The 14,036-nt window shown below is 43.6% G+C and overlaps 1 protein-coding gene across 4 annotated transcripts in view; it reads right to left on the bottom strand.

Annotated features, from left to right (window-relative positions):
• Positions 1-14,036, bottom strand: part of SUMF2 (sulfatase modifying factor 2) — a 292,583-nt gene that overhangs the window by 66,850 nt on the left and 211,697 nt on the right. The window contains exon 9 of one of the 4 annotated variants that reach the window (XM_078679388.1): positions 756-1,372. The exons of 2 other annotated variants lie outside the window; for them this stretch is intronic. In XM_078679388.1, the coding sequence (XP_078535514.1) occupies positions 1,333-1,372 (40 nt within the window). In that variant the 3' untranslated portion in view covers positions 756-1,332. Of the gene's footprint in view, positions 1-755; positions 1,373-4,020; positions 4,231-14,036 lie in introns of those variants that run through there. One more of the 4 variants, XM_078679387.1, reaches the window with a different exon arrangement.

Genomic DNA, 14,036 nt, shown 5'->3' on the forward strand with positions numbered 1-14,036 from the left:
TAGACATCAGCTTGTAAAACTGCCATCTAGATTGGCTCCCATCACTTCGTGTGAAGGAGTTTATTCACAGTTTGGATGTGGTAGGTTTTCATAGGAAGGTTATCAGGTGTAGGATATTTTTCTGCAAAAATATTTTCGCACATTAGTTTATACTTGTTGAAGCAGAAGTCATCAAGGTTATCACATAGTTGCTTGAAGTGTTGTAAGGTAGCTGAAGGAGAGTGTGGTTCAGATACTGTGCGGAATAATTCAACATAGTCAAAGCTTGGGAGATATGGTGAGTGAAGTATCTTTGTTTGGGTTCCCTGATTTTAACAGAACATAATACATCATAGTACACTGTGCAGTTCCAATTTGAGAGATTTTAGTTCATTAGAATACCTAAGATTTTTTGTTTTATTTAGCTCTATCCCAAGAAATTCTGTTGTGACTTTGCTCTGCTGAGAACAAAAAGGCCATCATTGTTTTGCTCAGTGGGCTACAGACAAGGGCCTAATATAGGCAAAGCAGCCTTTGTCCTCCTGTAGAAAACCTAGAAATATTCCAGCTTTTGCTCTTTTTTCAAAGTTTTCTTTTGGTTTAGAAATGATAATGCTGGCCATGCCAGTAAAATACTGGCAGTGTGTCTACCCTAATGGACTGCACTCCTTCCTGGAGCCTCGCAGTCACAGTACAGCATTGTTAGTCCCAAGAAAAGGGCCCAGTTAGTGAGTAAGGATTGCAGCATAATTTTATTGCTAAACAACATACGACATATAGAGAGGCAACAAAACAAAGTTTAGAGCATAAATGCACATATAGTAAATTGATCCGAATTCCTTCTTTGTTTCTTAGTCACAATTCTTTTAATCTTGTCTCATCGTCATACAGAGTGTCAAGAGATGTCACAAGCCCATCAAAAAACAGCCAACGCGTTTCGCCCCACAGGGGGCTTCCTCAGGGCAGACTTAACAAAGTTCACACGCAAAGAGTGAAAAATTTCCGATCCCCCTTGATATTTCTATCAAATATCAGCAGTTCACACCCTGCAGCCAAGGCTTCAATGACCGTTATATCGGTCTTTGTTCATGTATTGTGATTCCTGTATCTGGTATTCTTCCAATATGGTAGTTGACGTTCAAAAATGGATGCGAGGGCTTCAGCAATCGACAGCGGGTCAATACGATGGTTGACTCCAAAAAGGTATGCTTCGCCAGCTTCAACGTCTTCGTGTTCCCTCTCGTCCACAACGATATGAATTTTTATTGCATTTACTCTAGGGCTGCTCCCGGCCTGGATTTTTACCTACATGGCATGTATTTGAATGTCCCAGCCGGTACCAAATTTGGAACATCACTTAGAGCTGGTATTTTGACGCTTTATTTGCACATACCTAAAACAGTAAATATAAGAAGTCACTTTAAAATGTGCTCTACAGCTGCCTTAATAATCCCTGCTTGATACTTTAATTCAACCGAGACAGAAGGGACAAGTTAAGAATGAAAAGACACGCTTTTATTCAAAGTTCTATTTAAGTATCATGCTCTAGCGTTTGCAGAAACTTAAAACGTGAACAGTTGACTGGTATTTTTCTCTAGGAAAAGTGGGAAATCTAATTTGGACTTGCTTTCTAGGTGTTGATAAATTGGGGCAAATCATTATGTACAGGTGAAAGGATATATCCCAAGTGTTAATTAAATCCGCATTATTCTGATTTAAAAGATGGGACTGCAGTCTGAAACATCCTAAGTATATACTTATAATTAGTATCAGAACCTAAAGGAAGCAGAAGGGATTGATATCGCTTTTGTAGCCATAGCTCGGAGCACATGCCATTGAAAACGTTTAGCTATTATATCCTTGTGTTCTGGTAATTTCACATTTAACAATGTAAATTTTCCCTAAATGCTAATGGCTGACGTAGAAAACCTTAAATATGAATGATTTGTTTGTACTGCACTCTTTCAAATAAAGGGTAAAGGTATCAGAACTCCGATTTATCTCACCAGATCCTATTGCTTAATTTTGCAGTGACATGATTTATGCCTATAATAGAAGTCAGGCTATTTTGAACTTTTTTTTTCTTTCTTTTCAATTAATTTCATATCTTTCTTGATCAAAAATCTTCTGTGCCACACACCGTATCTTGCACTGGGTATCTGGGAAGCCATCTTGGAATTGTAATCTTCTCTGGTCATCTTTAAGGGCATCATATAAGCTCCAGGTTGCCTCGTTCGGGCCTGAAGAAATATAACCATGTTCCCCTGCCTTGATTTACATCCACAAACTCCCCTGACCAACCTGCATCATCTTCAAATTCATCTTCTACAAAGCATGACAAGTGGCACTCCTGCCTACTTGGATGACAATCTCCAGCTCTACTGGATCTCCATACACCTAAAGCCAGGAGACCTTCAGGCAAGAGACAGGAGTTGTGCAAAAAACCCCGGGGCAAAATGCCTTCTCCATTTATGCACTAGGAATCTGGAACAATGCCCGCATTTCCATCCAGACAACCTCAAACCAGCTCCATTTTAGACAACAGCTGAATATTCACCTCTTTAAAGAAAAATATATCATGATGCAGTAACAGTCCACACACCAGCTATCCCTCTTATCACTTGTTGACTGTGTGTTTGCCTTTAACCGGAACAAGTCTCTCTGCCTTTTGGATAGGTTTGTACCATATAAATATTTCAATCATACATAATGTACTCATTTAAAAACAATTTGTTAACAGTTGAGCAAACGCATATGTTTTGTAGTGACCAAAGGAAAGCTTGCCATCCAGTCTGACTAAAATATTGTATTTCTACTTAACACTTTAAAATATATAATTATTTTGTTAGGGTTATTATTATTATTTTGTTTTTTGTTTTTCGCACCTGGAAAGTTGCTTCTTGCAGTCAATTCAACAATGCTAGAAGATTAATATTCAGTTGATGGCATTTCTAGTGGTCTTGTATGCAAATGAGAGGGGCCTCAGATGTTCCCTTCCTGCCCGGGCCCCAGAAATCCTATAACTAGTCCAGATGGCATCCCCAGCACGGAGCATATCGCTAAAGATTGCCCCACCGGATATCTATTTCTGGTTGACAAGACAACCATATGTGACTTGTTAACCACAACATGGCTTTTCAGCATTGATAGTAGTTCACTAACTTTGCGTAATTAAGACCTGCACCTTTCTGCACGGTGTTCAACTGATCCTTTTTGCGAGCAGGGCTACACTGGAGAACCAAAGTCCTGACAAAAATGGTCAAACCAGTGCACTACCATCAGACACTCGCACAGTCTCTCTATTTCTAGCCATCCATTCTATCTCGTTCTCTGATCACTTTCTCTCTCATGAATCCTCACCGTGCCTGCTGCAGTTAATCTCAGGGAGAACCACTCTACGCCAAATACCTCCAACCACTCTACGCCAAATACCTCCAACCACTTTACGCCAAATAACTCCAGCCACTCTACATAGACATTGGTACCTGGGAAGGAGGAGAAAGGAAAATAGCACAAGGACATACCACACAGATTATATTTACCTAGAATGGTGCAATGACCAATCCTGGTCATGGGCTGGGGCAAAGAGATTAGGACCAGGCTCCCGACTAATCAGGTGCCCAGGGGACAAGACCGGTGAAGATCAGGACGGGTGACCTCAGCTAAGTGCAACGCCAGCGTCACACCCCTCTCTCTAGGAAAGCCAATTAGTACCCCGACTGGGTATTCGATTCTTCTGACAGAGTGCTCCGCCAGCACCTCTGTTCTCAATCGCCTATTGAGTGCGTTGGGTCAGTGACAGGTCAGCTTTTCGGACAAGTCGGACAATTTCTCTATCTAAACCTACCTTAGTTATACTATTTTGCGGGCAATGTACCACTCCTAAATGTTGCAAATCTATGTGTTCACCTTCAGTGATTGGTTGGAAAGACGAGGAGAGGTCATCACATCATACTAAGATGATGTAATTTCAGTTCGATTCATTTTGATTGAATCTCCACCCACAATTTATTTTCCCATTACTTTATTCCGCCCAACAATATTGGCATACAAATCATATACATTGTATTTATTTGAGTCTTCTTGCTTCCTCTTCAGAGGTCAGTAGAGCAGATTCCTAGGAACATTGTGGGTAAGATGCTTCTTGGCAGGGTTTCAATGCCAATGCTTCAGCAATTTTAGAGTCAGAGGGCGCATGTGCAGCATCATCCAAGATGGAGGATGAGACAATGGTCAGGCCCAAAGTATGAGCTAGTAGCAAAGTCAAAAAGAAACATATTAGAATATAAAAATAAATGAATGCACTGTATACCTTTGATGTCTACTCTATTCCCATTACTTTATTTTAACTATGGCATTAATGGTTAGGCAGAACGAACAATGTTTAGTTCTAGCAGCAGCATAAGCATTAGCATGTGAAACATAGAGCAGCCATCTTTAGTTCTAGTGCGCAGAAGCAAAGATTTCCCACCAAAGCAGAGAAGACGTCATGTCACGTGTGACAGACGCATGCGAAGTGAAATTTCCGCGTTGCAGCGGATATTTTAATGCAATTGAGTTACTGTTAGTAAGAGCACATAGACGAGCTTTCCCTAGGTACTAGAAATGTCGTGTTTGTGCAAATATTAGTAAACAAAACATATTGATTAATATATTACAAGTTAATTTGAGAGGGTTGAGTCCAAGCAAGTTTCGGTATATGTGAAACCTTGCTCCATCAATCCCCTCTTTGATGATATTTTATATCATTACAAATTAAGGAACCAGATGCCAACTTCAACACTCTCCCAATTCAATTTCTTCAATTACTTGGGGAGTTTTCTTTTTATAGACTTTCATTCTTTTTCTTCTGATAGACTTTCATTCTCTTGTATATGTCTCCCTTTAACTCTTCCATTTGAATTTCATCAACTTTTCTTTTCTTTGTTTTCTCATTAATAGTGTACCTTTTTCTATTTCTGCAGCATTTGCACCAAATCATTATAACCAATATTATTAGTGATATTCTCATTATTGGTATCAGTACTTTACCTGCAATACTTCTACCTACATTAGAAATCCAAGTACCAATAGAGGAGAGACCTTCAGATTGTCTCTTCCATGCACTATCAACTTCCAGTGGTTTCAGTAGTTCTTCCAAATTAGTAATATTCCTTGCATACTTTCCAATTTCAACTCTTTTATCTGGTATATAAGTGCAACAATGTTGCGCTTTCAACATTCTACAGATTCTGCCCTCTTTTGCTAATAATATGTCAAGAGCAAGTCGATTTTGTAAAACCATTGATCTGATCGCAACCAATTCGGTATTGATCAATAAAAATTCCTCCAGCAGTGTCGATAAACGATCCACCACTGTAGATAATTTGCAAATTCTTTGTGTATTCAGAACCACTCCCACTGAAGGTATCAATGCACTAAATATATCACCTACAATTTCTACGAAACTAGCTCTTTTATAACGTGTTAGTTCATTTTCGTGTTCATTGCTTCCAGTGATTCTTTTTACATGGTATACTTTCGGGAATACTATTCCAAAATAGCAACTCCCATACCAATGATCAGGCAGCTTAAAATATGCCTTATTCCCACAAATATAGTAAATTCCAGGAAAAACTGGTTCACTTCCATTTTTTAAACCCCAACACCCAATTATGAGGAAATTGTGTTCACATTCACTGGAACTGATGAATACATTGTTATACTCAGTTTTCTTTCTATGGAGACAGATTTTCCCCATCTTTTCAAAGTCCAAAGACATAGCAGCATGAGGTTTGCCAGTCGCCATAAATTCCTCTCTTTCAGCCCATTTGGGTATCTGGGGTATTGTTTCAGTGGCCTTTCTATGAAAATCCTGCCTCCTTTTCTCTACTAAGTTTAAAAATACCTTTTCTTCTTCGTGTAAATTACAGGTTAGATTGTCTTTGTGTGCATTAGCTATATCTATTTCTTTCATTGTTAAGAAAAATGTGTCCAAAAAAAATTGGGCATCTTTAGCACTAAGGACAGGATTCGTTCTTCTACGTATAGGAATCTCAGAGAAAATAACATCTATGTTAGAATAATAATACTGTAATCTTCCAGTTCTATAGAACCGACTAGTTAATATGCTACAGGAAATGCCATAAGTCAGGGGTAAATGATCTGCATAGTCTCTACATAATGTACAAATAGACAAGCAAATACATTCATTTCAGTTTCAGTTCTATTTCTAAAGTGATGTAAATCTATCTCATCTGGTGCTTCTAAGTCTACTCTATCTTGTTTGTGGTGCGCTATCTTTCTGTGTATACTAGTGTCATTTTGCTTAGCATCCATCAAGTACAGTATTGCTATTGTCAGTCCTAGCCATACTACAAGAACTATAAATACACTACATACGCATATTCTACAGCATGTCTTTATACAACTTCTTTTCAATTTTCCAGTTACTCTTTTATCAGCCATTTGGACTAAGGAGGTTTAACCCCTCTTTGAGACTTTACACAGAATACACCAGTGATTTCTCTCAAGTTGGCCTCACTTCTTCAATATCTTGATCAGCAATCAATTCTTCATCACGGTCATCACTGATTTCTAGATTTTCGAAATCTTCAAGGATGATATACGTCCATTCGGCCTTTGAATTTATTATTCAGCTTTTTCAGGCGTGAACTTCTCCTTCTTTGATTACTTGGTGATGGTTCAGTTTGACTTGTCACTTCGTCTACCTGCTCAGGTTCTTCATCTATTGTGACCAGGTGATATTTCAATCTCTTAACACCACCAGGCCATTTATCGCCATTTCTGATTCTTTTAGCTGGCACTGTGCTTTCTGATTCTTCAAATGTCCTTTTGTTTTCTTTAAGTTGTGGCACAACTTGTCATTAACTTCTATAATTCGGTGGCCTGCCCTCAGGGCGCTTGTAATATCATCACCATGGGAACTTTTATAAGACAATCTTTTGGCTCTATCCTACACAATCTTTTGGTTTCTGGTGATTTTAATATACATCCTTGTGGCAACCCTACTTTATCCAGTATTTCTGAGCTAGGATGCCCCCGTATGAGGAGTTTTCTTTTTGAACATCATGCCAGGGGGGAAACAATGAATAACATGATAAATGAATTAGACATGGTGGGATTGATGTCTTTAACCGCCCCGCAAACCAAATTTTCCGTGCCAACTTTTAGGGCACGGGAAGGGGTCGTTTATAGATTTTGTTTTAATTTCCTCGTCTTTGCAATCTTTATTTCATGGTTTTATTATTATGGAGAGTGAATTTAGTGACCACAATCCACTCTGCGATCATATGTTGGGACCATTATCCGTACAAATCAGTGATGTCTTACCGAGGGGTATATTAAGACCGACTGATGGCAAGCGAAGACTTAAATGGTCTCAGATTTTCCCAGATAAATTTTACAGTAAAGTAAAAGTTTCTTGTGCCACTGAGCTATCATGTTGTACAGTTGTTGGCTTCTCTCCCAAAGAGATTATGGGTGCATACGAACTAATAGCGCATAAGGCTGGGGAAATCTTAAGTGCTCCCGCTAGTAGAACTGTCACCCATGGCCCTAAATGGTTCAACTTTCACTGTTCTAAGGCAGCTAAGAGGCTGAGGAAAGCTCTGTCAGCCAAACCAAGGAGCCAATCTGATGTACGCGCTTGTCGTAAAGAATATAAGTTAGCTTTGGTTAAACGAAAGTGTGAGCAAAACAATACGTTAGGAGAGGGTCCTAAGGAATGTTTTAAGACCTGGCGTGGACACAGCCCCCAATTATAAATACATTACATGTAAGATGCCCACGGGTCTAAATACAAAAGGCTACCTCGACAAAGATGCGTTTCTAAAAAACAGCAAAAATGTGGATGTATTAGTGTTATTAATCCTAGAATTCTCCTAAAAAGTAAGGGTACCCATCAGTCACCACTCGGTACCGCCCTAGTCATCATCTGGGACTTCTTTTGACCTTCCCATTGTGAAACATAAATGATGAACACAGGACTAGATGAAATGTCCTACATCAAATAATGAGTGACTTGACGGTCCTTCAGAGTAAACAAAAGTGTGACGTGAAGGAGGAGGCATGGAGGGAACTGATTGCCGTTAGTACTCTTAGGAATAGCTCCAGGTTCTGGAACGTTGTTAAGCAACCATTTCTCTGTCAGGAATTGGGGGGGCCCTAGATTCACACATTACTGAGGAGGAGTGGGTGTTCATTTTCAATCCATGTTTGAGTGCCCCACGGAGCACAGCTACCAAGGGAGTTGGGTCGTAAATGATCCGCCAATAATCTTTGAAAAGGATGAGGTTATAGCTGGTATTGAAGGGCTAGCAATTAACAAGGCACCAGGCCCAGATGGGATTCCTCCGGACCTATTTAAGTCCAACCCCCCGTTTTGGGTGCCAATTTTAGTGGCTGTGGTAAAAATTGGGTGTCCTCAATCATGGGCTTCCTCCACCATAGTCCCTGTTTTTAAGAAGGGAGATAGAAATAGCACCCACTGTTACAGGCCTATATCTCTCATTGATTCAGTGGTGAAAGTGGTGGGACATATCCTCTTGCAGAGATTATCAACCTGCGCAGAGGAGGAGAGATCCTGTCGGAGGTCCAATATGGATTCCGGTCGGACCGCTCTACCACTGCTCAATGCCTCAACTTATATATGATACTGAGCAAATATACTGTGGCACGTTCCGGTACTATCTATCTTGCCTTCATGGACTTGTCCTCTGCATCCGGCTCCCCCGCAGACCCTCTGAAACCTGAATTTTTTAGAGAAGCTGGTGAACTAATATTAGGCCCACTCAGAGATATAACTAACTCCTCCTTCCTTACAGCTAACATTCCCGCCACCTGGAAGCAAGCATGGGTCTCCCCCATTATAAAAAAACCCTCACTTGACCCTAACCTCCCTGAGAATTTCAGGCCAATCTCTCTGCTCCCCTGGCCAGCCAAAGTGGCAGAAGCCCATGTCAATTCCACCGTGACCAACTTTTTGGTGTCCAATTCCATTCCAGACAGGTCTCAACATGGATTCCGAGCCGGGCACAGCACCGAAACCACCCTCCTGAGCGTCATTGAACATCTCCGGACCATACTTGACTCAGGAGGAACAGCAGCACTGATTCTTTTAGACCTCAGTGCTGCCTTCGATACGGTTTCCCATAAGGTGCTGTTGTCCAGACTCGAGGAAGTAGGGGTTCTCGGCCAGGCTCTTAGCTGGTTTAAGGCTTTCCTGTCAGACAGATCTTTCAGGGTCTCCATTCCACCTTTCCTCTCTAAGGAATGTCCCGTTGAACAGGGAGTTCCCCAGGGGTCTGCTCTCAGCCCCACCCTGTTCAATGTTTATGTCCTTCCGTTGGCAGAGGTAGCCAGGAAGCGTGGGCTCTCACTGGTATCCTACGCTGACGACACCCAGCTGGTGGTAGCATTAAAAGACGAGAGCGGCCTGAGCGCACTGAATTTCAAACAAGCCCTCACAGACATCACCAGCTGGATGTCAGCAAACCACCTCCAACTTAATGCTGGCAAAACGGAGGTCCTGTTGCTAGGCAAAGACACAACGGCCTGGGGAAACAACTGGTGGCCTGAAACCATGGATCAACCACCTGTTCCCAAAATTGTGGTAAAAAACCTAGGAGTATGGGTGGACTCTGCGTTGAACTTCACCCACCATACTAAAAAAGTGGCTGCTACATGTTTCGGAATTTTACGTAACCTTCGGCCCATCTTAAAATATTTTGACCATCAGACCCGCCAAGTGGTGGTACAATCAGCAATTCTCTCGCGGCTGGACTACGCTAGCTCCTTGCTGTTGGGAACTAACGTAGCCGAGAAGGTCAGATTACAGCGAGTTCAAAACACTGCCGCAAGAGCCCTGACGGGTCTACCCCGGCACAAATCGGTTTCCTCTACTCTTAAGAACCTACATTGGCTCCCAGTTGAAAAGAGGATCCATTTTAAAACCTTATGCCTTGCTTTTAAAATGTTGAAACTTGCTCCCCCCCCCATGCTATGTCCACTCCTTTCTCCCTACGTTCCCCGACGCACTCTTAGGTCGGAGGGACAGAACCTGGTTACCATCCCCCGTATCAAACTTAGCCGAATGGGCGGTCGCTCATTCGGTTACCTGGCTGCCAAACTTTGGAATGGACTCCCAACCCAGATCCGTGAGATGAATGATCTTTTATCCTTCAGAAAAGCCATTAAAACATACCTTTTTAGTTAGTTATGCTGTGTTCACTTCAGGATATCCTCCCCTTCAATTTACATCTTTAGCTGTCCTTTGGACAATGGCAGCCAGCGCCGGGACGCCCCTTGGCTGGGGCAGCCGTGCGCTATACAAACACCTATAACATAACATTTGATTGCGTTAATAGAGTTACATTGTGGCAGTCCAATTCAGTGTTGGCCCTGCCAAGATCCCCCTTGCTAATGTATTTTCCTATTTTTGGAGTTCTTTTTGATGATAAATTAAAATGGGGTCCTTTAATCTTGAGGAAAAGGGGGGACGTGGTCCGGGTTAATGCGTCAATTTTTAATTTTGCCTCCAAAACAGGGAGGAAAGCAACAGGAGCAACGTTAAAGGTTTAGCAAGCCAAAAGTTTGGTTATATCAACTACAGTAGTGAAATATAGGGATACACTGTTGCGGGCTCGCTTCAGGTGGTGGAGAACGACTTTTTGAAATGCCTCCTGTGTGTCCCGCACGGAACCCCCAACTTAGTGGCCCATGAGGAAATGGGGGTCTCTTACTTAAGGGATGTTCATGCACTGCGCCCTCTGATTTTTTGGCTGAAGTGTTGGTTAAACAAAGACTTAACCCTCAATCACATAATCTTAAGAGAGTGCATGTCCCTTGACAATGCAATCCGAATCCCGTGGCTCAAGTACATTAAAAGTAGCCTGGAAAAAGTAGGGCGCAGTGATCTATTTTGCAAGCCAGAATCGATTGTCAAGAAAGACGTGGAACTTATCAGGACAGCTTTCCTGACCCTGAGGAAAGTGGACAGTGAAGCGCAGGAGTTAGTGAAACCTAGTGTCCGCATATTTTTACTACTCAAAACAACTCCGACAACGGAGCCTTACCATATTGGGTTTTTATCAACACATGAGAAATTTTTATTAACTAGGTTCCGTATGAACCTCTTTCATTTTTTGCTAGCTAGGCCTAAGGGATACAACAGAGGCCAAGTGTTAGCTCCCTGCGGCTGCGACGGACAGTCTCCGCAGGATCTGCTACACTTTGTTTTTATGCAAGTTGTATGAAACTCCCTGAAGGCACTTTCAGGTTCCTATTTTAAAAAGATTGAATTTTAGCCAGGCCCGTCCTGCCCTTATGTACCTTCAATTGTTAAAAGTGGACTGCATCATGTTTGTAGTAGGATTTTTAAAAGCTTCTGTGAAATCGAGGGCCTGTATGGATGTGTAGATAGTGGATGTTTAAGGTTAATGTTTTAGCTGTTTTCGTGCATTGTTTTAATTGGAGGTCACGTTCTTGCAGTATCCTGCATATGAAGGGCCAATCAAATCAGGGTGGGTCTTGGGCCTTATTTATAACCTGCAAAAGAGGTTTGACTTCAATATGGTGTAATGAATTTTTGTTTTATGTATCTGTTTTATGTTTTTATGTACTCTTATATGTATAACTTTTATGGTTTTTGATGCAAAACCGAATAAAGTTTATTTGATTTTATTTTATTTACTTGTACCCCGGTCCGTAGAAATAAATGCTACTGGTGGACCTGCAACACTGATTGTGCCACACACTTAAATAGTCTTCTAAACATCTCAGGCCTCTGTGTGCAGTTTTAAACTGCCAAATCGACCTGCCAAAATAAACCTTTTCCCATCCCTAAACCTTCCTGTTTAATACACATGAGTCACCCCTAGGGTAGGCCCTAAACAGCTCATAGGGCACGGTGCAGTGTATTTAAAAAGTTGAACATGCACTTTTAACCTCCACATGTCCTGGTAGTGAAAAACTCTTTAAATTTATTTTTCAATACTGTAAGGCATACTTCCCCATATGGTAATATTGGTTTAACTTATTACATTTAATAATAAGTGATAACATTCAATTGGGGGAAAGTAGGAAAACTGAGTATGGTGTAATTTAAAACACTCTGTAATGGTAAAGTCAGATATTAAGTCACAATTCTGAAAATGCCACTTTTGGAAAGTTGCCATTTTCCAGTCCCAACCATTTGGAGCCTACAACCTATATCACATGACTAGGTGTAGCTGGCAGTTGGTCTTTGTGTATTGCTCCCAGACAGTGAGATAAAGGGGGAATACATGTTGGCAGGATGGGCCATCTCTAACTTGATGAGGGATAGGATCGGTCTCCTACCGCACTGACACATCAAAAAGGGCCTGCCAGCACACTTGGGAACGGTTTTGACACTAGTCTTTTGTGAGCCCCGACAAGTTTGGGCCAGGACAGGGAGTTTGGAAATTCCAAACTCCTCTGGGGAGGAAACCTCCAGAACCTTCTATTTCGTAGTGGGCACCAGGTATAAATAATGAACCCTCAGATCCAACCCTTCAGTGTACCTCTGGACCTGTAGAAGACTCAGAAGGACTGCTACTCTGCTAACTGAGTGAAAAGGACTGGATCTTCATCTTGAACAAAGGACCACCAGAGTGACTCCAAGGGCTAGTTGGATGGCCTCCTGCTCAGAGCCTCAGGGACAGAAAAGGCTCCAACCACCTTGAACCCAGCACCTGGACTCCGAGCCTTTTTATGAGTACAGTGGTCCATAGGACCGCTATAGTCGTGGTGGTGGTTTGACCGCAGTATTACGAGTTTGGCCGTTGGACCACCACAGGACCGTTGCGTCCGCCTGGGATCCAGGATCTCACGGCAGTGGAGCAGCGGTCAGGAGCAGGAATATGCTGGCGGTGTTGCTGCGGGACGCCAAGCATATTCTGAGTTGTCGGTCCCGCTACGCATGCTGTGCCTCTCATCACCGGAGCTGCTACTGCTGTCCCTGGAGGGGCTCTAGGAGGAGGAACCTGCCCAACACTCCTGAGGGGGACGTCTTCTGCCCAACAGCTCGCCGCACGGGACTCTGGAGACCAGGAGTCCGTGCGTGCCTGCAGCTGTGAGGAGCCCCGCCCACCCGTACACCGGGGCTTCAAAACTCCTTGCCGGACCCGCTGGCGCAGGTCCCGCTACGCATGCTGTGCCTCTCATCACTGGAGCTGCTACTGCTGTCCCTGGAGGGGCTATAGGAGGAGGAACCTGCCCAACACTCCTGAGGGGGACGTCTTCTGCCCAACAGCTCGCCGCACGGGACTCGGGAGACCAGGAGTCCGTGCGTGCCTGCAGCTGTGAGGAGCCCCGCCCACCCGCACACCGGGGCTTCAAAACTCCTTGCCGGACCCGCTGGCGCGGGTCTTGCTACGCATGCTGTGCCTCTCATCACCGGAGCTGCTACTGCTGTCCCTGGAGGGGCTCTAGGAGGAGGAACCTGCCCAACACTCCTGAGGGGGACGTCTTCTGCCCAACAGCTCGCCGCACGGGACTCGGGAGACCAGGAGTCCGTGCGTGCCTGCAGCTGTGAGGAGCCCCGCCCACCCACACACCGGAAGATATAGCTACTTCCTACTCCCGACACTGAAACGGAGAGGTAGAGGCTTACTTCGTTTTGCTGAGGAATCCAGGGGCAGTTCTACCCTCACGGCTTGCCGCTCCCGCTTCGCGGGAGCCGCTGCGCACAGGAGTGCGTTTCCAACTCACAGCACCTGGTCACTGAAGGCGGAGGCAGGGGTGCGAGGTAAGGCGTGGGCTGCGAGTGTGCAGGGACTCCAACATCCAGGAGTCCCTGCGAAGACCACGGACTGACCATCCGGTCCGCTCTCCCCGCCGGCCCGCCCCCCGCCCACCTGCGAGTGTTAAAGGCGCATTTTCCCTGCCACTCCTTGGGACACTGAAACGGAGAGGTAGAGGCTTACTTCGTTTTGCTGAGGAATCCAGGGGCAGTTCTACCCTCACGGCTTGCCGCTCCCGCTTCGCGGGAGCCGCTGCGCACAGGAGTGCGTTTCCAACTCACAGCACCTGGTCAC

Source organism: Lissotriton helveticus, chromosome 3_1, assembly GCF_964261635.1.
Source record: "Lissotriton helveticus chromosome 3_1, aLisHel1.1, whole genome shotgun sequence".
Classification (NCBI taxonomy): Eukaryota; Metazoa; Chordata; class Amphibia; order Caudata; family Salamandridae; genus Lissotriton; species Lissotriton helveticus.